Source organism: Cebidichthys violaceus, unplaced genomic scaffold (genome assembly GCF_023349555.1).
Source record: "Cebidichthys violaceus isolate CVI_PGR_0920_01 unplaced genomic scaffold, fCebVio1.0.p SCAF_17, whole genome shotgun sequence".
NCBI classification, from domain to species: Eukaryota; Metazoa; Chordata; class Actinopteri; order Perciformes; family Stichaeidae; genus Cebidichthys; species Cebidichthys violaceus.
The window spans coordinates 3,724,974-3,750,524 of record NW_027176340.1 but is presented as its reverse complement, the minus strand read 5'-3'; the positions used below and the strand labels follow the sequence as shown (position 1 = coordinate 3,750,524).

The 25,551-nt window shown below is 41.8% G+C and overlaps 2 protein-coding genes across 2 annotated transcripts in view; one reads left to right on the top strand and one right to left on the bottom strand.

Moving 5' to 3' along the window:
- On the top strand, positions 1 to 24,067 carry grm2b (glutamate receptor, metabotropic 2b). The gene is given in 8 exon segments (XM_068712176.1): positions 1 to 591; positions 2,693 to 2,819; positions 4,662 to 5,289; positions 16,132 to 16,969; positions 17,629 to 17,759; positions 17,761 to 18,693; positions 21,616 to 21,808; positions 22,768 to 24,067. Coding segments are annotated over 6 exon segments (2,679 nt in total). The 5' UTR covers positions 1 to 591; positions 2,693 to 2,819; positions 4,662 to 4,779; the 3' UTR covers positions 22,842 to 24,067.
- A 606-nt stretch (positions 24,068 to 24,673) lies between these two features.
- Positions 24,674 to 25,551, bottom strand: part of rrp9 (ribosomal RNA processing 9, U3 small nucleolar RNA binding protein) — a 2,986-nt gene continuing 2,108 nt past the window's right edge. The window contains 5 exon segments of the mRNA XM_068712715.1: positions 24,674 to 24,750; positions 24,753 to 24,823; positions 25,059 to 25,132; positions 25,285 to 25,364; positions 25,509 to 25,545. Of these exon segments, the coding sequence (XP_068568816.1) occupies positions 24,722 to 24,750; positions 24,753 to 24,823; positions 25,059 to 25,132; positions 25,285 to 25,364; positions 25,509 to 25,545 (291 nt within the window). The 3' untranslated portion in view covers positions 24,674 to 24,721.

The window sequence follows — 25,551 nt, the reverse complement described above, 5'->3', positions numbered from 1 at the left end:
AACGCTGTGAAGCACAGTGAGGCTACTGAGACGCGAGAGCGCAGCGTCGACTCGTTGCACTCATTACAGCTGTGGCGCTGCAGAGAGGAGCTGCACGAGCGCTATAGGATTCCTCAACACTTCTTGTTTTGAAGTTGAATTTGATTCACTTACCGAAGAGAAACGACTACAGATAGCGATCTGTAAATTGTAATCACAGATTCGTTTAGAATCACCTGACTCCCAGTCCAGCAGGCAGACACATACAGAAGAATCCGTCGCGCATCGTAACTGTCGATGCGAGTGGACACGCGCGCACATGGGCGGTGGGCTGTGTCGCTCGGGTCTGTAGGCGTGCTGTACACACGGTGACTGGCAGACACGAGTTGGAGAGCCCCGAGTGGAGTTTGACAGACTTGCCGATGAGGACAACACTTCAGAACCACGGACAGATCCAACCCGCTGCCTGGCAAACATGCTCAAAGTGAACAACATCTGGACTCCGCTCGTCACATGAAGCTCCGCACGTTGTCTGTTAATTGACGCGCGCGCGGATTGTGGAAAAGAGACCTGCAGATACATCTGCCAAGAGACATCTAGTGCTACAACCAGGTAAGAAATGAGCGCTTGATAACTTTGATTTTTTTAACACAGTGGTATGTTTTTTTCCCCCCACCTAGCATAGTCTGTCATAGAAATAACTTGTCTCTGCATTGTACTGTCCGAGGTGCGTTTGCATTTTTTTCCTCCTTAAGATTAGATTTGATCACGTATCTCACATCCACATCTTAATAACTGCCATTCAATCCAGATCAGTGGATCACATTTTGCCAACATGCATCTTTATTGCACACAAATCTCTATGGCTCAATATCCCCAGCAAATATTCAAAGCAACGTGCCCTTATAGTGTGTATAGCCTCACACTTTATGATTAGACAATCCAACACCTGAGTGTGTCTGCATGTTGGGATATGCATGCAAAGTTGTCTCCCTCTCCACGCCAGAGGCTATTCAGCACAGTCACATTTGTCCTCCACTAAAGATTGCATTTCTAGTCTAATATGGCACTTGCTGTTCTCGAACTAATCAGAGCTTTTGTTTTCAGTCAGCTTCCTAAGCAACGTAACAGCGCCCTGCTGTGAGAGAACCTGGGTTGTTTTCATTCTGCAAATCATTGAACAAATCCACAATGCATCAAATAGTTGTCAGTAAATCAGACAGGATGTGATGTAGCAGCGGGTTTTCTCTCGAATGCAAGAGAACAGTGATGGGTTGGTCATAGGTTACTGTAATACCACCGTGTCTGCATGAACGTGATTATCATGTTATTATTGGATGGTGCCACCGACAGTCAATAGACCGAGGCAACCTGTTGTAGCCAGCCTCACTCTCACATCTGCACTTCAGTCTCAGTCTGTGATTTAAGTTTCCTCATAAACATGCAGGTAAGATGTTGGCACAATAAAAGCCTGGGAGCCAAACAGGCTGACTGATTTCTCCTGTGCTATTTTGATGAAATGATGCACTTGATCTATGTTCAAATTTACAATCTAGCCGGCTGCTGGCCACCACAGAGGCATCCTAATTCCTTCAGCTGACAAGTCCAGGTGGAGGGATAAACTGTGTCCCCACTGGAGATGATATTGTGATGAAAATCATTAGTGGGATTATGGCGACTGCTGTTTTTCTCTTCTTCCTTTTGTATTTCATCAGCAGTAAATATATATTTTTTGTTGTTGTTGTTGTTGCTTTGAACAGCTAGTTCCACTCCTTCAGAGGATCATTAATATTCACAATGCTAAATGGCACAGGAGATTTGTCCTGTGTCTTCCGACTGCATGGATAATGTGAAAATCTGTTGGGTCATATTACATAAAAAAAAAATCAAATCGTGGGGAAAAGGAAGAGAGTTTGCCATAATGAGCACAAAAAAAAAAATACTGCAGCCATAAATTATCATCCCATCAGTGATAGTCACTAAATATTGGAAAGCAACATTTTTTATAAAATCTCATGGGACAAGTGCGTGTGTTTAAGCTGTTGTTACTCAACAGGCTTAATGATTCACTTGTAGTGGATTGGACGCTAAATTAAATGTCATGTCATGTAGAGTCAAGCATTGAACAAAAGGCTGTGTGCCAAACAAACCTGAGGGCAAAGCCCAAATGCTTGAGGTGATGCTACCGAAAGGAGCATTAATAACGGTTCTCGTACATCATGGTAATAAATAATACATCAACTAGATTGATTTCAGCATTATCATAGTGGATTTTATTAACAATAACAAACAGGTGGTTAGCACCCCCCCCCCCCCCCCCCACACACACACACACACACACACACACCCTCCATCTCTTCAACTCATTTCCTAAACATGAATAGCATTGTAAACACGTGCGTAATACAGTTGTATGTGGCAATCACCGGCATTGAAAGCCACACATGGCACATTAGTTATATTTGGGTAAGATAATAAGGAACGGTGTTCTCACACCAGCTTGTTTTAGCGAAATCCTCTCTGTCCCGTGCCGGAGCTGTAACGCATTAGCTGATGATGGTTCAAAGCAGACTGCTTCTTCTTTTTGAACTTGCCTTTCAGTGGGAATATTGTGCTCAGGCATCTGGGGAGCGAGTGACTCTCTCTCTCTCTCTCTCTCTCTCTCTCTCTCTCTCTCTCTCTCTCTCTCTCTCTCTCTCTCTCTCTCTCTCAGCTGCTCAGTGTGAGCGTGACAGCCGTTTCCACATCAAGATGGTTTTAATGATGTGATCGAGGCCTGATAGGAGCTACTTTTCAACCACGCAGAGCCCGATGTGAGCTGATATCGCTGCTCCCGTTTAGTAAGTGTTTCAAATATCGGTAGGAAATACGGTAGCTGCGCTTCATGTCCGCTTCAGACCAACATTTGTTTTGAACTTCTTATAGGTTCCGAGAGGTTCTCTTGGACCTCCAGCCTCACTTTGACCTAGTTTGCACATCCTCGTCTAATTGGCTGTTCCTTATTGCACCATTAATTCAGACCGTGACCTAGTCTTTGCGACCGGAAAGCCCCCATCTGCTCCAGCAGACAGCAAAGAGGAGCAATTAGACTCTTAATGTTGAACTCTTCAAGTTGCTTTTTTCACCTTGGTGCTAATAATAGGGCAACATGTTGGGTAGCACCAACAAGCTCCCGCACCTACTGTCCCAAGACACACAGCGGGTCTGAGGCACATTTTACATTATGAGTTCACACATGTATTCCTCTCCGCTGGATGGAGCGTAGTGGATTCATCATCGCACCATAAGGTTTCCCCACCCACAACCTGATGTAATATTTATAAGGAAGGGACGAGTGACACATTTTTTTATGTAATGTTACAATGTCAGTGGCAACACCTCGCGGCACAATATGAGAAGTCACTAATAAGGTAGCCGCTCTTTGTTCCTTAATAGGGGAGCGGCGGCGCATGCTGTATATAGTCCAAACTACAGCCAAGCTCTGTTACCAGCGTGACTCCTCTAAAACCTGAACTCGGATGTTAAAAAGTACAAAACACACGAACAGACAATTTCTGCTGATTTCATGTGTCATTTTTGGATCCCTATGACTTTCAAATGAAGCAACTTCTGCATTTTACAGGGGGGGGGGGAAAGCGACGTTATTGATAGTACCGGACATGAACATGAACATGAAGTGATGAGATATTAAAAGTCTATTGTCTCTCTAAAGACAGTTTAAATCAGTTTGCTGAACTTGTGTGTTTGATGAATGTGATGAATGATTGTGTTTGAAAGAAACAGGATTGGTTTTCTCTCTCTGAGAGCGCCGTGATTGAAGCTGCCCACCTCCCTAATCAGACATCATAACAGCTCCTGGTGAGGCCTAAACCTGTAACCTCCACATGGTAGGAATCTATATTAGCATACGTGTCTCGCTGCCCACTTCCCCGCAGTCCAACCCTTATTTTATTTTTTTTCTCCCACCATGTTTCCATGGCAACCCCAGCCATTGAGGAGAACCGCCATCTATGTGATATCTCGGTTGTGAGCTTGGAAATTACGCTTCACTTGGAAAAAAAAAAAGAAGTCCCTTAAATATTTATTAATGTTTGATGTGGTCACTTTCGGATCAAACTGCAGTGATTATATTACACACTGGAATCACAGTTATCTTCAAAAAGTAACTCATAAGCCCAATTTCAGCCTCCTGACAAAACAGTCTGAGTCCTGGGTTTATACTGCCTTACACTGTAATAGCATTAACTGTCTGTAACATGTCTGTAGATAGCATTAGACGTCGAGAAAAAAAAAGGCAAAAATCGATATGAAAACAGTAAAGAACCACTTGCAAAGAAAGTTTAAACATAAACTGGCTGCTTTTATACTGCTTTATGTCTTGTGGTGACTGTTTCATGTGTTTGAATAACCCTGTGGGCGAAAAAGCTGAAAGGGTAACGGCACTAATGAAAATCTGGGACAAAAAGGCGAAACAATTTGCTGTCAGTGGGCGTCAGTAATGGACATTTTAAGACATAGTCATGTTATTATTCTGTTTTGTAACTCTCTTTCATTCCTCATTAATTAAAATGTATTTACTTTCTGCCCATGGATGCTGTTAAACCTGAAAAGATAGATAGATTAGTCGAATGCACTTCATGCTTGATTAACTGGGTTATTAGTTTTCTCTTTCATTCACTCAGGAAATACCAAACATGCTGCACCCACTGAGAGAAGACTTGACAGCGATTGGCCTCCAGACTCTGTGAACCTCGGCTCCTCTCTGCTTCAGCCAGCTGAGTGCTGCTACCTGATCCCGCCATGCTGGGTGTAGTGCTCTGCCCCAGGTCGTTGGCCTATTCGGCCCATTATTGGCCTCTACCCATGCTCCTGCTGGAGCTGCTGATACCGGGAGTCCTGCCCAACATCTCCAGATTAACGCCCGCGGCCAAACGTGAGATCATCATGGACGGGGACTTGGTGATTGGAGGCTTGTTCCCGGTACACCATAAAGGTGATGGGATGGAGGACTGTGGTAAGATCAACAAGGAGAGAGGGATCCAGAGACTGGAAGCCATGCTGCTGGCGCTTGATGAGATTAACTCCAGCGACCGCATCCTTCCCGGACTCCAGCTGGGGGCCCACATTCTGGACACCTGCTCGAAGGACACATATGCTCTGGAGCAGTCCCTTGATTTTGTCAGGGCCTCCCTCACCAAGGTGCACGATCCAGGCTTCATCTGCCCCGATGGCTCCAGACCCGTCCAAAATGAGGTTCCGCTTGCCATCTCTGGGGTCATTGGAGGATCATACAGTGACGTTTCCATTCAGGTAAATTAGCAAATTAATTTATCTCACGATAAATATCCGCAACCTTTCCCTCACCTTAACCATAGTTGCAATGCACAGATTTTGCGTAAAGAAAGACTGTAAAGAACTTTGGCATCGGACATTTGCAGAGTCCAATACTCACGTTGTTGTCAAGCCAACCTAAGCACATGGGAAGGCGTACAAATCGCATAACTATTTAAGGACATTCTGCCTGTCATGGTAACACATTTGAGGCTTTTTGTGTCATTTTAAGTCACGTCGTTACCGTGAAACAGCCGCAGTTTGGTTTAGGCAACATAACCACTTAGTTAGGTTTCGGGAAAAACATCATGGTAGGGTTTGAAATAAGACTAAGTCAAACAATAAATAACGTAATGTACGTATGGAAAACACGTCACAAACATCACTACTGAAACCTCAAAATATCTCTTTGGTACACAAACAACGGTCTCCTGGTTAAAAGTCCTGTTTGTTTGCCCCATCTGCCTCCACTCCTACCCACCAGAAGTATTCTTTTTTGAATCTTTACTGTATGTGTATGCATTTACATCGCAGTCAGTACAGACGTTATGGCATTAAATTACACGCAAAAAGCTAGAATGGCGTCGTTATTGCCGGCTAAATGACTTACAAATTGTCTGTGTCATAATTGAACCATTTGGTGAGTGGGGTTGGGATTGAAGCATCAACATTCACACAGAGACATCCATCACTTTGTCAGCGACTTCATTTACGCCTTGCAAAGGAAACTGACCTTTCACACACACACACACACACACACACACACACACACACACACGCACACACACACACACACACGCACACACGCGCATGAAAAGTTGCCAAAGGCTATGCATCTGAGCATAATTAATTTATTCTGATTGCCCTCACACGCCATAATTACCATGATGCACTGACTGTTGGTGAGACAAAGTGTGTAGGTATAATTCTGTTTCACAACACATTCATTATATATACACACACACACACACACACACACACACAGATTAAGCTCCATCTTTTAATTTGTAGCAAAGCTTTGGAACAGTAAACTAAACGCATATAAATTTTATTAGCAGCGTAGCGTTTGGCCGTACTTAATGCTTTAGTCATGTCGGCTTCATTTGCTTTCACATTGTGACTGTTCACATTACTGTGGTGGCCTACAATTCATGCTTATAGCAATTGGTTGACTAGTTGTTTCCTATTATAGCTATTGGAAATCCGCTGTATACAAAACATGTTATTACATCTTAACCGAAAAGATGTTAGGCTAATGCTGATTTACTAGATCTTGCAAAAATACCGACGTTCCGTCCATCCATCCATTAACTTTTGCTTATTCGGAGTCGAGTCATGGCGGCGGCAAGACTTAGCAGGGTATTCCAGACCTTCTTCCCTCCAGCAACGTTTTCCACCTCTTCCAGGTGACCCCGAGGCGTTCCACGGCACAGATGAGACGTTTAATAAATTCCCCTTCTGGGTCTACCCCGGGGCCTCTTACCAGTTGGACGTTTAGAAAAACCTCCCAAAGGGAGGCGTCCAGAAGGCACCGTGATCAGATGCCCGAACCACCTCAGCTGGCCCATTTCGACAAAGTAGTAGCGGCTCTACTCTTGAGCTCCCTCCGAATGTCTAGGATCCTAAGCCTGTCTCTAAGGCTGAGCCCAGACACCTTACAAGGGAATGCCATTGCGATCTCAGTCTTTCGGTCACTACCCAAAGCTCATGACCACCATGTTTTGGTTTGAATTGTTATGTCTATAAAGTACAATGGTAACGTCTTTTCCACCAAAGATTTTTTTTTATGTCATTTGGTTTCCAGTGCTCCACACCCATCTCTGATACATCTACTACTGAGGTTGGCTGGTAATGCCGCTGACCCTGCTCCCTAATTTGATAGGACATCACTGAGGGACGCTCCAGAGTGGCTCGTTCAAATGGTTCAATTTCATCACATTAAAAAGTTGGTTAAACGGCGATTACAGGATTACCGCCTGCATGCATTCAACAGCACTTAAATAAAACCCGAAAGGCAAAATCCACCCCAGATCTAGACAATCCTTCTCTTCCACAATAACCCTTTTTAGAACACGGAGGATGTTTCCTCAACACTTCCCTGAATTGCATCCATTGGAAAGGTCAGAGCTGATTAAAGCATGTGCTGCGTGCAACAATTACACATACAGCATGACTAATGTTGGAAATTTTCACACATGACATACATTAAGAATTACATGAATATTTTATATTACACCTGGAACTCCTGATGACTGAATCACTGCATACAAATATGCGTCAGTGTTTATGCAGCCTGGTCAGTTTACGTGCTACTGTATGGAGATGGCATTGTAAGTATAGATGTTGAAAATGTTCAGTTAATTAATGAATTTCAAATCACTCAGTTTGAGATGTTGGGTCATCAGTGTTTCCCAACAGAGAGGTGGAGATTGAGTATTTATTGACCAGCTAAACCCAAGAAGGGTGGAGGGTGAGGGTGGAGTTTTAGGGTGACAAAATGTATTTTAGATCCTAAATAACATACAGAATAAAAAAAGAGCATCAAAGAGCAGCTGATCCCAATGAATCCAAATAGAAAACAATATGACACACGTTCAAAAACCACAGACGCACAGGCTGAAGCCACAGCTCATTATTTCGAAACACTACAAGCTTTCAGGCAATAAGTCCTCGTGGCGCACTAATGCTGCAATGCTAATTATTTATCAGACAGTTTATACTTGACTTTTTTTAAGTGGCTGTGTGCTACAATTATTTGCAAAAATGTACCCATTTCCTGCAACTCAAATATGCTTTTCTTTCTTTCTTTCTTTCTTTCTTTCTTTCTTTCTTTCTTTTGTCCTGTTTTCCTTAAACATTCACATTTCTTTTAAATCATATAGCTTGCTCTCATTTTAAAGAACTACAGTACTTTTGGAAAACTTTATTTGCCAATGAGAGTTGGATGAGAAGACAGATACGCTGTTAAATATGAAACTACAGCCAGGACACGGTTAGCCTAGCTTAGCATGAAGACTGAAATAGTTGGGAAACAGCTACACCGGCTTTGTCCAAAAGTAAAAAACATAAACACTTATCACTAATTCATACATGTTAACGTTTTTTTAATTCATACAAAAGGCAACCTGGAACAACTAACTGTTGTTCCAGGGTGTTATGTACTAAACTAGCTAAGCTAACAATCTCCCAGCTGTAGCCATAGACATTAACAGACAGATATTATTCTTCACAACTAACTCTTGGAAAGAAAGCAAATATGCTTTTTCCCCCCAAAATGTCAAACTACTCCTTTGAACAACCTTTTCAGGTATTCTGTTTTTATTTATGATATGTGGAACTGTCATAAAACAACTATTTTATAATTCTCCTTTTGAAGTATGGAAATTTGATTTGTATTTGATACCTAGCAACACACATTAAGTTATATATGGGAAGACCTGGTTGTTAGAACAAGTTAAATGCTGCAGCCTCTTTGACTGTGGTTCCCGTCTGCAAAAAAAACAGCAACAACAGAATATGATCCAACCTTTGAGAAGTTTGCCAGGAGTCTGCAGTAATGAGTGCTTCATGTCAGCATGCTGAAGCTTTAATCACATTCATAGACAAAGCAGTCGGACAGACTGGACAGAGGATGTCCACCGTACCATGTTGGAATAATTTAAAGGGCTTCTTCACTTAGAAAGAAGTGGATAATATAGATCGTCTCCTCCTGTAACGTTAGTTACAAGGCTTTGAAAAAAGAACAGCCTGTTTTTAAGAGGCATGAATAGGACTGTGTGTGTGTGTGTGTGTGTGTGTGTGTGTGTGTGTGTGTGTGTGTGTGTGTGTGTGTCTCACTGTGAATGAGTCTCCAGCGACCACACAGTCACAAAAAGAAACTCACTGCTTTTGAGTGTTTTTGTATGAATTTGAATACATACCTCTACTGTCACTTCGCTCAACAGCCCCTTTGTTAGCGCCCCTTCACTTACCGGGCGCTTTAATGAATCGAGCCCGTGAGAGTGCCGAGAAGCCCGCGGTGGGATTATTTTGAGAGGTCACTGATTTACACAGTCCCTATTTATCCCAGAGAAGCACTTTGTGGGGATGAGGAGCGTTTCAAAACTGAGCAGGACAAGTGCCAGGGATGGGACTTTGAGAGGAGCTGCTTTTCCCATCTGTGGGGTGCCTCTCCATTGGCTGGCAAGGACTAGTCCACCTGCGTGTGGAGAGGAGGCCGACGCTGCCTGCGACTGGGGCCAAGGACGAGATGTGGGAAAGATGGTAGGAGACGAGCCAGTTCCTCCTCGGCCTCTAAAGGATTCTTTCATAATTAGCCGAGCAATATTTGGAGGCTTTCATCATCTTCTTACTCATGCTGGTGTACGTTGTCGTCCCTGTGGTCTTCTCACTGTTTAATTTTTTTTTTTTTTTTTTTTTTTTTTGAAAACAGTCTTTATTGCCATCTGGAATGTTAGCTATATAGAATGGCCCATGATGAAAGATGACTCAGTCCCAGCAGCCTACACGCTCTACAGTTATGAATTTAACCCAGCCACATAGAGCCATAATGAAAAAAAAAAAAGAACAATGAAGCCATTCTGAACTATACCCACACTTCTGCAAAAATAACATTATCTTCAAATTCACAAGCCACCATTCTTTCAGGCTCACACGGTAAAAAAAAAAGAAGCTGAAATCTGCTTAGAGGCATAATTACAACTTTGTCTTCAACGCGGACTTTATGCAACTAACTTCAAGATCAAATGAAGCGCACTGAAACTGTTATGCTATATCAATAGTTATGCACACAAAGAGGACAAATCGAGTATATTTGTGCTTATAATCATTAAAGAACTATGAAATCGTTGCAGGACGGTTCAACAGCCTATCTCTAAGTAATATGGCACTGCTGCGTGAGCCATTCTCCCTTCAGATGATAGTTATTGAGATCCTAGTATCCACAAAAATGTAATATCCTAAAACATACACTCCAAAGGATCACTAAATCCTTTAAGACCATTAGACAAACTGTCAACTGACTGGTGAGGCTGCTGGCAAGGCCTTCAACAATTTGAGGTCTGTCCTGCAATATTAATATTTTTGGTTTGTGGTGTTTTATTAAGTCTGTTTTTGTGTCTTGCGGATGAACCGGAGAGGTTTCTATCTTTATTGTGTTTACGTCTTCACAGATTGCGTCGGCTTAAAAAAAAACAACAAAAAACCCCCCTGCTTTGGTGTTAACTTCAAAAGGGTCTTGTTTATCATGTGATGTTATAGCTGAATCCCCTTCCAACTCCCCTCTTCTTCACTCCTAGTGACTGTTGTTTTTATAACTGAACATTTGTGCACATTCGGGTTCACGCAGCTGCCTAATTAGCACGCCAGAATGTCATTCAAAGTGAAGGGAAACATAGTAATGACTGGAAAAGTTGCTTAGAGTCAGGACCCACACGGTCAATGATATTGCTAGCCTATTGATTTCTAGATGCAGTTCCCTTCATCTTGTCTGTCTAAGAGCTGTTGTTTTTTCACACGGCATCACAGGAATAAATTATCAGCCGCCGCTCTGAACCTGTGGCTGGTATTTAGAACGATGTGTGACGGAGGCACTGCGCTCCGGTCTCAATAACGATTTATTTTACAGCTAGCTAGAGGCTAGAAGTGATATTTCAATGTTTCAAGCTAAGCAGATGATAAAGTGGAAAAATTCTTCTCAGATGCATCCTTGTACTTGCGAGTGGTTCGAAAGGTCGCTCTTGTGCTGAGCATTGTTTTACTGGTGGGAGGAAAAATAATAGATGTAAGTTTGTTTGCGAAGAATCGTCTTCTCCTCAAACGGCGCATGCAAGCAGATCAACACGTATGTCTTTCAGCTGCTGCATTCCCAGCTATACAAGCTCTAATATTCAGTCCCAGCTGTGACACACAGTCATGAATATATGCAGTATGATCTTATGTATGAAACACATCTGTTTACGTGTTGCATTTTCTGATTCGAAGATCATATTATTTGTTTAGGCCTTTGTTGTATGTATGCTTCTGTGTGTGTGTGTGTGTGTGGGGGGGGGGGGGGGGGGGTGGGTGGGTGTCTGCGAATGCAGCACACGTCGAGTTCACTTAAATAAAGAAATGTGCAATCCCTCGCCTTCAGCAAACAATACCTCACATGAGATTACAATTCTGAAATCAGGCCAAAAGTTACTTATATATATATATACATACATATATATAAGTAATAATATTGGCTGCTGTTTGTACAACATCCGTGTTTCATTTTGGAATTAAATGGCGTTTTGAACGAACTACACTGAGAACAAACACTGAGATTGTTAAATTAGTTAAACTCCATTTTAACTACAGTGTACTTCAATGCATTTGTCTTCAGCAACCATCGATAAACACATGTTGTGGTTCAGCTTTGGTCAATGGACCTTGTTTGCATTGTCGTTACACGTGCACAGTATAGGATTTACTTATGCAAACACCCCTATGATTCACGCAGGCCATTTCTTTTTTTGCGATTAAGTTGTTGCTGTTAATTGTCAGCAGTCAGATTTCAATTAAAATACAGTATGCCACAGTTAGTAGCGGTGTGCGTCACATCCATTATGCATAACTTGTATTTCTGAACCTTTGGTAAGTGGCAGGGCTGGTGCACTGTACATTCTGAACTTTCACTCTGCATGCCATCCACTGTATCTACTGTAGGGCTTAGCTTGACAGGGGGCCTCAGGGACATACAGATGGACTTTCCATGTTGGAAGAATCATGACAGACACATGAGTAAGAGATTGCCCATGTTCCAGCTGTCTCATATCTTTCCTTAATGCCTGGAATCCTATAATACTGCTCCTCGTGATGCATCTTCAGACTCAGCTACAGCTTATGGATTCATCCGGTTTTTTTTTAAGATCTGTAGACGAGGAACTTTAAAATGGCATTTGCATGCAGTCTATTGATTACATTATAACAATATTGACTGAACAGACACAAATATACCATATATTCATTAGCTTGTTCCAAAGCTAGACACCAGTGTCACTATACTCTCTAATTCCCTTTTCTCCTTGAAATATCAGAGCTCAATGCATTCCACCTTCTTTGACACGTTTAGATATTGCTGTAAAGATTCAGAGGAAAGTGCGACCACATAGGTGACTGTGGACAGTAAACGCGGCGCGCTGTAAACATTGAGCACACATTATACATTGTTCATGCACGGGCTGTTCTTCGCGTAAAACATCTCTTGGAAGCCTGTGTCACAGAGGGGACATAAAGAAGTGTAAATCCGGTGCTAAAAGTGAGGGAGAAAGCTAAGGGAACTATAAATGGGATTCTCGTAAATGTTTTCTTGGTGCACGAATTAAACGCATCTTTTTTTATTTAAAGATCCCCTCCAGTCATGTTTAAGATATTGAAGAAAATGCTGCTTTGAATCATAATTTGTGTCTGAATGTGTATGAATTCTTAAAACTACATTACTTCTCCCTCACCCTGCATAATGTGAATATGCTGATTTCCTTCATTTAGAATGTTAATCTGCTGGATACAAGACTACTTCACTTAGTGAGTCTAGTCTCTGTATGTTCACCAGTTTCAAACTGGGCTAAAATGAGAGGAACACTGAATAACAATGTGAAAAGACACATAAATATGATATAGAATATCTTAACAAACTGGCTCTGCACACAGATCAACTACTGGACTTTAATGTTTGAAACATGAAGAATATGACATAAACTGCATAATAGTGCAATATCCATCTATTTATGCTTTTGGTCAAAACCTATCTAGTTGAGTATTGATTTGTCTTGGACTAGACTTTAGTCCCTGTCTACCAAACAAGCCACTGACATTAACGGTTATGAGACATATGACGACATACGTTGCAGTTGCATCATTTTTTGTATGAAATGCGCTGTGTTTATAAGAGCACGTTCTATATCGCTGCCCACTACATTGCAAAGTTTAAAGGATACATCATAGAAAACAATCACTGTTTCACTAATGAACCTACTTAATAATAAAAACCAAAACAAGACTTTAACTGCATAATGAACTTTCATAATCATTGGGATATATTACATATAACCTGTAATGCTAATGAGGTCATTAATCGAATTAATGCAATTAGTTGCATATTCCGCCATTCTTTATGCATAGTTGTGCATACTTTATTTCACAGAGGCACTAGAAATTTCCAATTAACATTATTATTCAGAGTAATAAAAAAGTGTTACTTTATGTAGTTAATATAAAAATATATACGTAAGAGGGTGCCTTAAAATCCAATCAGACCTTATTATACAGGGAAGCTGTGGTGTGAATTTGCCTCTGTCATCAATTATTTTAGATACTGTGGTCTAAGATACAGCATGCCATATTTGGGAACCTCTTTTCAGATTTTAAACCAGTGGACCGTGAAGAGCACCTAATTGGTGCAGTTGTGATCCAAAGAAGCTAAAGTGGGCTGTGTCTTGATGTGTTCAGGTTACAGTAAAGTCTACTGTTCTACACTGACTATGATGTGGCTACAGAATTGCATTATTCAAGAATTGCATCGTCAACGTGTCTGCAAAGCTTGCACACTGTACCATGTGCAGTGGCGGGACTTAATCAAGAAATAAAATGCAAGTTTGGAGTTTGTGGCGTTTCATGAAATGAGAGAACATATTAAAGTATGATACGCCTGAGCCAATACTGTGGTTGTGTACTTATCTGACTTGTCGATGGAGAGAGCGAGAGGGAAATGCCGCGTGACGACGAACAGACGGTTACTGTCACACACTCCAGTGACGTCCTGAAAGGTGCGCTGTCAAGCTTCTGCAGGAATCTACTGATGAAGGCCAAACGCCTGTCTGAAAATCCTGCTATAGAGGAAACTACCTTATTACTATGCAAGTGTGACTGACTTGCTGTGGCTGCTCGTACTCTGCTGCATACAAAGTATTGTATATATATATATATATATATATATATATATATATATATATATATCCAAGGCAACATCAATGAATCAGTAAATGCAGGGCTCTTGTCCTTGTTCCCTATACGTGAACAAGGGAAATCCCGTCTCTCAGCGGCTAATTTGATGAGACCTCTGCCCCATATTCTGCTATAAACAGTGGATAGAACTACTGCCGGGTGCAGTGGGCTTGTCTAAATGCATCATATTTACTTCATTCATCCCCTCAAGAACTTGTGGTGTGCCTGTGTTTTCTGCTGGCTCTTGTCTTTGGGGTGTTTTAGCGTAAGGAGGTTAAGCACACGGCCACTTGCAGATCAGGGTTAATGTCAGTATATTTCTGGGGCAAAACAGGGTGCGTTGGCATTGCATATTCATTGGCGAGTAGTCTCCTCTGTTTGACTCAGTCCAGTAATGCATGCCTACAGATGCTTCACTTTAAATTAAGGCTGGCCACAGCAATAAAAAAAAAAAAAGGCAAACGTGTCAGAGGAGAGAGTTGAGCTATCAGAGAGAGAGAGAGATCAATGCAAGAAAGGGAAGGAAGTAGAAAGTAAATACAGCTTTGTGAGGTTGTACGTATACTGCAGGCACAGCGGTTCTTTGAGCTAAATGCTATCATCGGCATGCTAATGCTCACGATGACAATGCTAACAATGTTAATGGTGTTCACCATCTTAGTTTAACAGTTAAATAACAGTTGAATATCACAGAAAATATTTATTTTTCGAGAAAGATGTAACCAAGAAGGATACTTTTAATGGGACTTAGTGTGACTGTGGAAGATTCCAATTACATCCATGGGGATGCCACTTTTTTTGGGAAGCCTCCTGGCAAACAATGATCCCTGAGGGAGGAGGTAGTCAGAGTGAAGCTCATGTGTATTCACTAATCATCACCGCATCCCATGAGGAATCCTGCTAAAATGACAAGTTTTCACCGGCTATCTGTTAGAGTTGGCTCTGTAATGCAGTGTGGGGAAAACTAATTGCCGTGATTTTATGTTACTCTAACATTATCATTCATGCAGGCCTGTGACCAACACGGACGCCTCGCTGAGTTTTTCACTCAAAGATTATCAGCCAACCCTGTTGAACTCAGCAGCACCAACTATCATCTCCAGAATAAAATCAGGATGGATGGATGGGTTGCTGTAGGTGGGCATCATAACTTCTGGCAGAATCTGTCATGAGACTTTAATGGCTTGACAGAAATGGCTTTAACTCGAAAAAAAAACAACAACAGGAAAAACACACTGATACAATTGTTATCTCTGTGCCGTTGTTGCTATTGTTATCTGACACTCTCTGGGAGGGGATTTGTGGCATTAGCTGCTTGTGATGTGGATCCCTGACAGAGCAAACAGTTTGAGATAGAGGAACATTGAATTGTCGCTGTTTCCACCGCCAGTCTCCGCCGCCAGAGCTGAAGCACATCAGACAGCAGCTCTGCCCCTTTCATGGCTCCACTTCACCTACAACCAGATGGATATCTACAAGCTACGAAGCAGAAAGGTTTAACAATACTTGAGGGATTTGAAATGTAGCATTGCGGCATTTTGTTGAAGAGGTCCATTTTAAAGACGTTTATCACAATAACAGCACATTCTGAGATTGTAAGGAAAATATGACCTTACTGCACTCACAGTTGTTGGCTATCGTCATACCATTCAAACCACATGAATGCTGTAACATTCAATTATCAATTTTCCTGCCTGCACAAGAATCTGCAACTGTTGAAGTGTTTAGAAATCAATGTTTTTATTCTTGACCATTATGCACGCCATGCTTCTGCCGTCGTTCATGTTGCTCCATGCTATGACACTACATCCAATAAAAGTGACCTAATGAAATATGTTTCCTCTCTTTCACCAGGTGGCCAACCTCCTGCGATTGTTCCAGATCCCTCAGATCAGCTACGCCTCCACCAGTTCAAAGCTCAGCGACAAGACCCGCTATGATTACTTTGCCCGCACTGTACCCCCTGACTTCTACCAGGCCAAGGCCATGGCAGAGATCTTGCGTTACTTCAACTGGACCTACGTGTCGACAGTAGCGTCAGAGGGCGACTATGGTGAGACTGGCATTGACGCCTTCCAGCAGGAGGCCCGCACTCGCCAAATCTGCATCGCCACTTCAGCCAAGGTAAGCCGCACCATGAACCGCCAGGGCTACGATAACGTGATCCGCGCTCTGCAGCAGAAGTCCAACGCCAAGGTGGTCATCCTGTTTACTCGCAGTGAAGACGCCCGCGAGCTGCTGGTGTCCGCTGCTCGCATGAACGCCACCTTCATCTGGGTGGCCAGCGATGGATGGGGAGCGCAGGAGAGTGTGGTGAGGGGGAGCGAGACGGCAGCAGACATGGCTTTCACCATTGAGCTGGCCTCCTACCCAATTAGAGAGTTTGAAGACTACTTCACCAAGCTGAACCCATACACCAACACAAGGAACCCGTGGTTCAAAGAGTTCTGGGAGCACCGCTTTGGCTGTAGCCTCCAGGAACCGGGCTGCAGTGAACACAGCCTCCGAGATGGACTTTTTGAGCAGGAGTCCAAGATCATGTTTGTGGTGAACGCGGTGTATGCCATGGCCTATGCTTTGCACAACATGAGGCAAGCTGTATGCTCCAACACATCCAAGGTGTGTGATGCCATGAAACCAGGTAACGGCAAAAGGTTCTACAAGGAGTTCATCTTGAAGACCAAGTTTGAAGGTAAACAGAAATGAAAGAAAACTCAGACAGAAAAAGGTTCACTATACCAAGAATGCTTGTGTTTTATGTGCCTTTTTCATGTGAAATGGTTTGTAAATAGCTGACAATGGATTTAAATTCATTGGCAAATGGGGGGGGGGGTCGCAAATGTGCACGTCACTGGATTAAGACATCAAATGGTTTCCTCCGCAGCACTGAAGAGGGCCTTGTAATTAATCAATTAGCAAATATAGCTCATGACTTAGCTTGGATGAATCAGTGGGAGGGGAACCTATCTAGAACATGTTAATCTGAGAATATTGGGAAGTGGTTGGATGAAAGAATACTCACATTTAGCTTAAATGGCAGGAGACCATGTTGAGTATTTACAGCCATGCAATGCATTACATGCCAGGACAGTGACGCTTTTATGTTGTTGTTTTTAATGTTTTTAAGCTTCACTGAAAATACTAATGTACCATTAGTCATAACAATGCCAACTTCAGAATTTATATATATTTAACACACATACAGTATATGGTTCTGTATGTATACATAACTCCACGCAACTCAGTTAGACAACTCAAACAATGATTCATTTCAGAACAATCTTGTAACAAAATCAATTGTGTCCTCTTTTTGTTTTCTATTATCCTTTTTTTTTTGTATTTTCCTACCAGCTCCATTCAGACCTGTAGACACACAGAACATGGTGCGCTTTGACTCTTTTGGCGACAGCATCAGCCGCTACAACATTTTTCATTACCACAAAGAAGACGGAAAGTTTGTTTACAGAAAGGTTGGCTACTGGGACCCAAAACCTGACCCTGAACACCAGCCTGGTACCGTGGCCTGACCTCGTACCACCCACCTCCCAGTGCAGCGACCCCTGCAGGAAGAACGAGGTGAAGAGCATGCAGCCTGGAGATGTGTGCTGCTGGATCTGTATCCCCTGTCAGCCCTACCAGTAACTTCAGGATGCATTCACCTGTGCTGACTGTAGCTTTGGTCAGTGGCCTCTGGCTAACTTGACTGGCTGCTACGATCTGCCTGAAGAATATATCCGGTGGGAGGATGCGTGGGCCATTGGGCCAGTCACCATCTCCTGCCTTGGTATACTGTGTACTCTGTCGGTAGTGGGCCTGTTCTTCAAGCACAATGAGACGCCTGTGGTTAAAGCGAGTGGACGTGAACTCTCTTACATCCTCTTGTTGGGAGTGCTGATGTGCTACCTCATGACCTTCATCTACATCGCCAAACCGTCCACCGCTGTTTGCACCTTACGTCGACTCGGCCTGGGCACCTCGTTCGCAGTGTGTTACTCAGCTCTTCTAACCAAGACCAACCGTATCGCTCGCATCTTCAGCGGGGTGAAGGACGGAGCCCAGCGGCCGCGCTTCATCAGCCCCGCCTCCCAGGTAGCGATCTGCGGCGCTCTTATCTCCTGCCAGTTGCTGGTGGCTGTTATATGGCTGCTGGTGGAGGTGCCAGGGGTTCGGAAGGAGGTGGGCCCGGAGAGGAGAGACGTGGTCACCCTCAAGTGCAGCAGCAGGGACTCCAGCATGCTCATGTCACTCACCTACAACTGCGTCCTCATCATCCTCTGCACCGTCTACGCATTCAAGACTCGAAAGTGCCCTGAAAATTTCAACGAGGCCAAGTTCATCGGGTTCACCATGTACACCACCTGCATCATCTGGCTCGCGTTTCAGCCCATCTTCTATGTCACCGCCAGTGACTACAGGGTAACTATCTATGGAAGCGATTTTTTTTTTTTTAATAATGTCAACTGAGTACGAGTTAATTTATATTTCTAGAAACTTCTTAAGGCCACTGTTGTGGAATAATGTACACAAAGTCTATAAATGACTATCCCCAGTGTGTTTATCATTCCTAAAGAAGGAGGTGTCACTTTACCATTCCATTTGATCACCGTCACCCAGACTCATGAAAGAGCGAGCTTTCATTTCATGTGTGCTGAAGGATCTTTCAAGACAAGAACAAAGACGCTGGAGACAGATCAGGCTGGAATATACAGATAGAAATAATTGATGACAGTCAAACTGACTCATAGAATCATGGCATTACTAAATGCTTAATGACACATTTCAAGTGCAAAAAAAATGATTTGTGGAGATTTATTACAGTTTTTCTTATCATGTTCTAAAATCACAACTGACACTGTGGTGAACTCACCGAGTAGCGTTTGTGGCCTGTAGTAAAAATAATTGTAAGCAGGGACATGGAGTGCTGGCTCATTTAGCGGCACCGCCTCCTGTAACAGTCTGAGGAAATATGACATATATCTGCTGCAGAGTTGTCTCAAGGAAATACAGTTTTGCAGCCTTCAGCCTTTACACAAAATGCTAAATGCCGCATTTACCCTGCATCTCATTTATGACATTGAATAAATTGGCTGAATATGCATAACTATTACCGGACCTGTTTGAAATGCTGCGGCGGGCCGGAAAAAATTTGAATATACATTTTATTTTCCCCAAGTAGAAAATGTATAGCCGCAAGGACAAATTAATGTATTCTGTGTAAAGTAAGACAAATAAGAGAAAACAACGGGCACAAAGCTGATAGACCATGTAAGTTATGAGTGCCGATGCCTTAGGCAGACTCAAGGCTACTGCCACAGCATTTGGTCATGGTGTGCAACAAGGCCTTTGTTTTGCAAACGATGGGGGGAGGTCTAGATCACACAAGCTTTGTATCATCATGGGATACCTCAGGCGTTTCATGTCCGTAGCGATCAGCTTTCCCGGCACCGAAACCATGAACCGAAAAACCTCTACCTTTCCCGATCCCCAGTGGGATTTTGGAGACCGGCCGATCATCGTAAAAATATCCGGCTTCATACTGAAGACGCAGCGGTAATTAAAAGAATGAGAGCTTGCCGCCGCAGCAGAAACCTTGATGCTTTGGTTCTGTGTGACAACAATAATAATGTCTGTTAGTTCTGTTGCCACGTTTCAAATTAGGGTTGGATATCACAGACATATTAAATGAGAGACTAGCCTTGTTGCCCAGTGAGTCATGATGAACTCAAGGTTTCACAGTTGGATACAGATATTATCTTATGTTCAGTCAAAACTGCATTATATCAAGTCTCCTTCATCTGAACCATTTCATTTTCTTATTTGATCAAAACATGAGCATTATCACTGTAGAAATAGTCACTGCCTGGTGTTTGTGCACTATATCCTGGTTAGCTATACATTCATTCATACATCTTTATTTTTAATGGATAGGAATAGATTAGAGTTGCAGTAAATTAAAAAATACTGGATCATAAAAGACAAGGAAAAGTGTGAAAATGATTGATTATATGCAGTTGTACCCAAATTAAAATGCAAATTTATGTTGAAAAACTATAAAGATATATATTTAAGAAAGACATCAAACAAATCCTACAATGAAATAGCATATTTAAAAAGGCACAGAGCATTGAATACATGTAAAAGTGTAACCTCGTTCTCTTTGCTGTCAGCTTTAAGGTAAGAACACGGTGCTGCAGAATGTCCTAATGGTGATTCATAATTATTTTGTATAAAGAACTGTTAAATGGAAACAGCTTCATGGCTGAAAGAGATAAGGAGCTGCAGGCAAAAACAAAAGTGTAGTAATATTACCCACAGTCTTGGCGGCGTTCTCACCAGTTATTTTTTTATTTTTTTTTTGGTCTAGAATTTAAATTGATGAGGACTTAGCATATTTCTGCAGTGTTGTTGTTGGGCGGTATGTTTAGAAGGGATTTCGCTTCATGCTGCGGTTCTGCAAATAGAAGTTCCTAGACTGCAGGGGTAACCAGTGGGGTGGGAGGAGAGGCTGCTCTGGAAGATGACCCCAGCAGTCAGCTCACATTAACAGCTGAAATATGACTAACAAGGGCCTGACTTGCCAGGACAGCCAGCTGTGCTTATTCCACATTCTTCTTCTTGCCCTCATATTCATGCACATACAAATACACAATTAGAATGCTAACATGCATAATTGAAAACTTCACACACGCACACATAACTGAAACTAATAATGTGGCTAATAATACTAGAATATTAAATGTATGAAACAGGCGCAATAGATTTATGTTTCTGTTGATGACTGCACGATATGACAGCTCAAATCCTCTCAACTGAGCTCATTTAAAAGCAAACAAATACAGATAAAGCACATGATCTAGCATATGTAGAGCTCATTAGGCGCACAGTGTATATTTGACAGGGAGGTCACGCTTGGTTTGGGAGTGATTGGTTGTATGATTTTGGCATATAGCCACAGGAGGGAATTTTACTTATTGGTTTAGAGATTTAAGAATCACCAGAAGCTAATCAAACTGTGAGTGAACTGATTGGATCAAAGGCTGTAGTGAAGTAACAGGTGTGCGCGTGTGTGTGTGTGTGTGTGTGTGTGTGTGTGTGTGTGTGAGTTTGATAGAGAGAGACAGACAGAGAGCAGAGAGAGAGAGAGAGAGAGAGAGAGAGAGAGAGAGAGAGAGAGAGAGAGAGAGAGAGAGAGAGAGAGAGAGAGAGAGAGAGAGAGAGAGGAGTTCTGGGACCAGGTGGCCTTTGAAACAAACTTCATTAGTCCTTTTGAACACAAAAGGTTGAAATCCAAGTGCAGGCTGATATATTCATCTTCACCCACTCTCTGTCTCCTCACAGGTGCAGACCACCACCATGTGCATCTCCGTCAGTCTGAGTGGTTCGGTGGTTCTCGGCTGCCTCTTCGCCCCCAAAGTTCACATCATCCTGTTTCAGCCCCAGAAAAACGTGGCCTCACTGAGAGTCACAGCCAACCGCTTCAGCGCCACAGTGTCTGCTTCTGCCTCCGCTCCCAGCTCAAGCTACTCCAAAGGTACTGGTGTCCACTGCATCTAGTACTCATCGCTCTATGTAGTACTGTGAAGACATTGTAAACGTCAGCACAAAGCTATCTGTGTTAATGAACGTTTGTGACTAAAACTTCATCACAGATTTTGACCATATGATCGCATTTTTGGGGCAATTTCAGCTGCACTTTAATAATTTCATTTAACAGTTTAGGTTTCTAAAATAGGATATGAGTAATTACAATGCAATCGACGAAGAATTGCAACTTGAAATACACGGAACACTAATATTTCTTTAACAATATCGACAATATTGAATGTTTTTTTGTGTTATTGTGGCTAAGCAATTCATATCCAATGATTATGTTTATTTCCATGTTGGATAAGTAAGTCTTATCTAAATCTCATTAATATACTAACATGATTTAGAACCATGACGTGGAAGAAGTATTTAGACATTTTACTAAAGCAAAAGTAGAAATACAACAATGTAAAAACACTCAATTACAAGTAAAAATCCTGCATTTAAAAGTAAAAGTACAAAAGTATGTGTTATGCAGACAAACTGCCTCTGCGATCGTTGTATTGTTATGTAATATACTGGATTATTGCTACCGATGCGCTCATGTGTGAGTATTATTGTACCGTTGTAACTGCATCATATACTGGTGGGTAGATTGTGTGTCGTGTCTTATCAGCTGATCGTATGTTTTGTAAGTAGTCTTAGCAGCTGTCAAATACAGTAAATGTGTAATAATAAGAGGACTAGAAGTATAAAGTAACATAAAACAGAAACACTCAAAATTCTGCTTATTATATATATATATATTATATATATATAGTTCCTAGTTACTTTCACTGAGAGCATTTAAACTGACATTTCTGTACCCTAACCAAGACAGACTTGTAGAGCCTGTAATTTCCATACTTTCGTTGACATTTAAAAAATTCTTCCTGCCAAACATCGCTGTGTTTCTTCCCCCAGGATCAGCCTCTAACTACGTGCCAGCGGTATGTAACGGCCGCGAGGTGGTGGACTCTACAACGTCCTCTTTGTGAAAAAAACAAAAAGAAGAAGCTTCCTCCTTAAGCACAAGAGACCGTCCCGTCGTCACTCATCCCTCCATCAAACAGAGCCCCCCCCCCACCATTCCATCCAACATGCTACAGAGAGATAACTCTGTCTGGGTAGACTGACCGACAGCGGCAAGGGTCATTCTTAACTGTGAAAGCTAAGTGACGTTTCTACAGCGAGCAGTATGTATCAATTGTAAAGCCTTTTTGTATAGATTTATTATTCTGTGATCTCCTTGGTTTACAGATATAGATGTGATTAAATGCACTGTGCTTGTCCTAAAGAGTCTTGTTGTCAAATGGGTGGTTGTGAAGCAATAGTGTTATACAAAACAAAAGGCTGTTCTTATCTTTGTCCTTAAAGTGCTGTGAATATATCCAAATGTTGTAGACATTGACAAAAAAAACAAACAAAAAAAAAAGAAGCTATGAAATAAATTTAGCCCTTCTGTTCTACAAAATATGTGACTAACCTTTGTGAACGTGATGACAAGTAGGCAAATAGACAATATAAAGGAAGGTGTGTTATTGTGGACTGGTATAACAGTGTGTGCTTTCCTGTAATTTATGGAAATAAAATGTTGTTTTTTTTTAATATTAAAAGATTAACACTGTTTTGTTTGGGTTCACTCATGCAATTCTTGATACTATCAAACTAAATGCAGCTAATCAGAGACCATGACGGCTAATAAAGGTTTGATTTCCCCCCCTTCTTCAAAACCAAATGTCTTCAGTTGAATCCACTTATAGTATTGATTCCAATGAGTAAAAAAGTTTTTAAAAAAACAGCTGATGGATGTTAAGTGTGCTCCATCACGAAGACTCAGATCTCAAAGCTATAACTATTGCTGTATCCACTAGTTGAGTAAAGATACATGTGCAGCGCCTATAACCCAGGTTGTTCATCTTTTATACTGATTGGAGTTTCCTGATATTAAATTCTAATAACCATCTCTGAACAACCTGGTCTGTTTTTACGGGTTAAATGTACTTTAAGTAAACCTGCATCCCATCCAGGAGTGACTTTATTTACTAAATGAAAGGTCACTGTCAAAATGTTTGACTGTAAAAGCAGATAACAACGGTAGAAATGTCATCCCTTACGAACGTTTATGCACAAAACGGTTGAATAATTCATATTTGTACGAGTGAAAAGCACAGCAACACTTCTACCAAGTCAAAGAGGACACCTGCTGGAACGTTGAAGAAAGTGCAAACTGAACCGGCTTCATGACGTTAATCATCACCTCTAATAAAACACTGTTATATGAGTTATGCTGATGATTCACTACGTCTAATTGAAGGATTTCAGGTTCTTATATTCAGTCAACAGTAAGAGACCGTTTTCAGTGCAACTATAAACGGCTATAGTTTATTGTCGGCTGCTTTGTCACATTCCTTTGAATGCAAAGGTTATTAATTAAGATTTAAGTAATTCTGCAGGTCATTTACCAGCGGATAAAATAATCTCCTGTAGTTTATTATATTTAATGTTTGGCTCTGACAGGCTGACAATATCCTACACAGAAACAGTTACCAAAAAATTAAATCATGAATCTTGCTTTTTTATTTATTTTTTTTATTTAAGTGATGTTAACTTTTCCCAGCAGACAATTTGACAAACTTTCAGTAGAATTCTTAAATAAAAAAAAAAAAAAAATAGTAACTTGTGTTTGGATCATAAGATGGTACAAGTCTTGGTCAGAGGTCTCCTGTGTGGCACAAACTAAAATAAACAAAGTCACTCTCTGTGGTTTTTGGAATTTCAATTTCTTCCTTTAAAAAAAGAAAAACAAACAATGATAACATAATAAACAGGCAGTTTATAAACCTTTAATTTACAAAATAAGACACTTAACAGTCCACTATTCAGTTATCGTGGCTTCCTCTGGATTGGAAGTTTCCTTTTAAGAGGAATAATATAGATCCCATTCCTGGCCTCTTTTATTCTCCACCATCGCCCCAACCTGCAGAAAAAAACAAACTTAGCATCGGAAGTACCGGATCCAGCAGACATCAGTGAATCATTGTCAATCACACATCGAAATCAGAACAAATACCACCTGAATATTAAAATGCGTGTGGGTTCCTCTCAATCAACTGACGTAACCTCAAGCCACCGTCACTGACAGATGAGAGACGGATGAACTCTGCCATCTAGTGGACATTTCACTCACTGAACACAAACCGGCCCGTAGTTACCTGTGCTCCTGTCCAACTCCTGCCACCAAGAACTGACCGGAGCTCGAAAACTTCAGACTGTTGACAAAACCGGACTGAGAGAGAGAGAGAGAGAAAGGCGAGGAAGAGACGCAGTGAGCAATTTAAAAAAAAAAAAAAAAAAGGACGGCCATTGTGTTTGACAGGAATGCATTAGAAATAATGTGTGTGTCTTGTGTAAACGGAAGAGGACGAAGAAGGAGCTTACCACCGGGACACTGAATAGAGGCTGCAGCCCGCGGTAGTTCTGGCCACATTGCCACAGCTGCACCTGTGAGTTGTGTGAACCTGTACGGGAGAACAGTCGCAACTTTACATCACCGCAGACGACAGAACGTTGTGTGTGTGTGTAGGACACTTAATCAGTGAACATTTGCATTCATAAAGTCATCGTATGCGCGATATTAAAAAGCTGGTAAGCAGGACTCTCACAGCCGTCAGAAGCACCTGAGGCGACGGTATCCGAGTTCTGAAG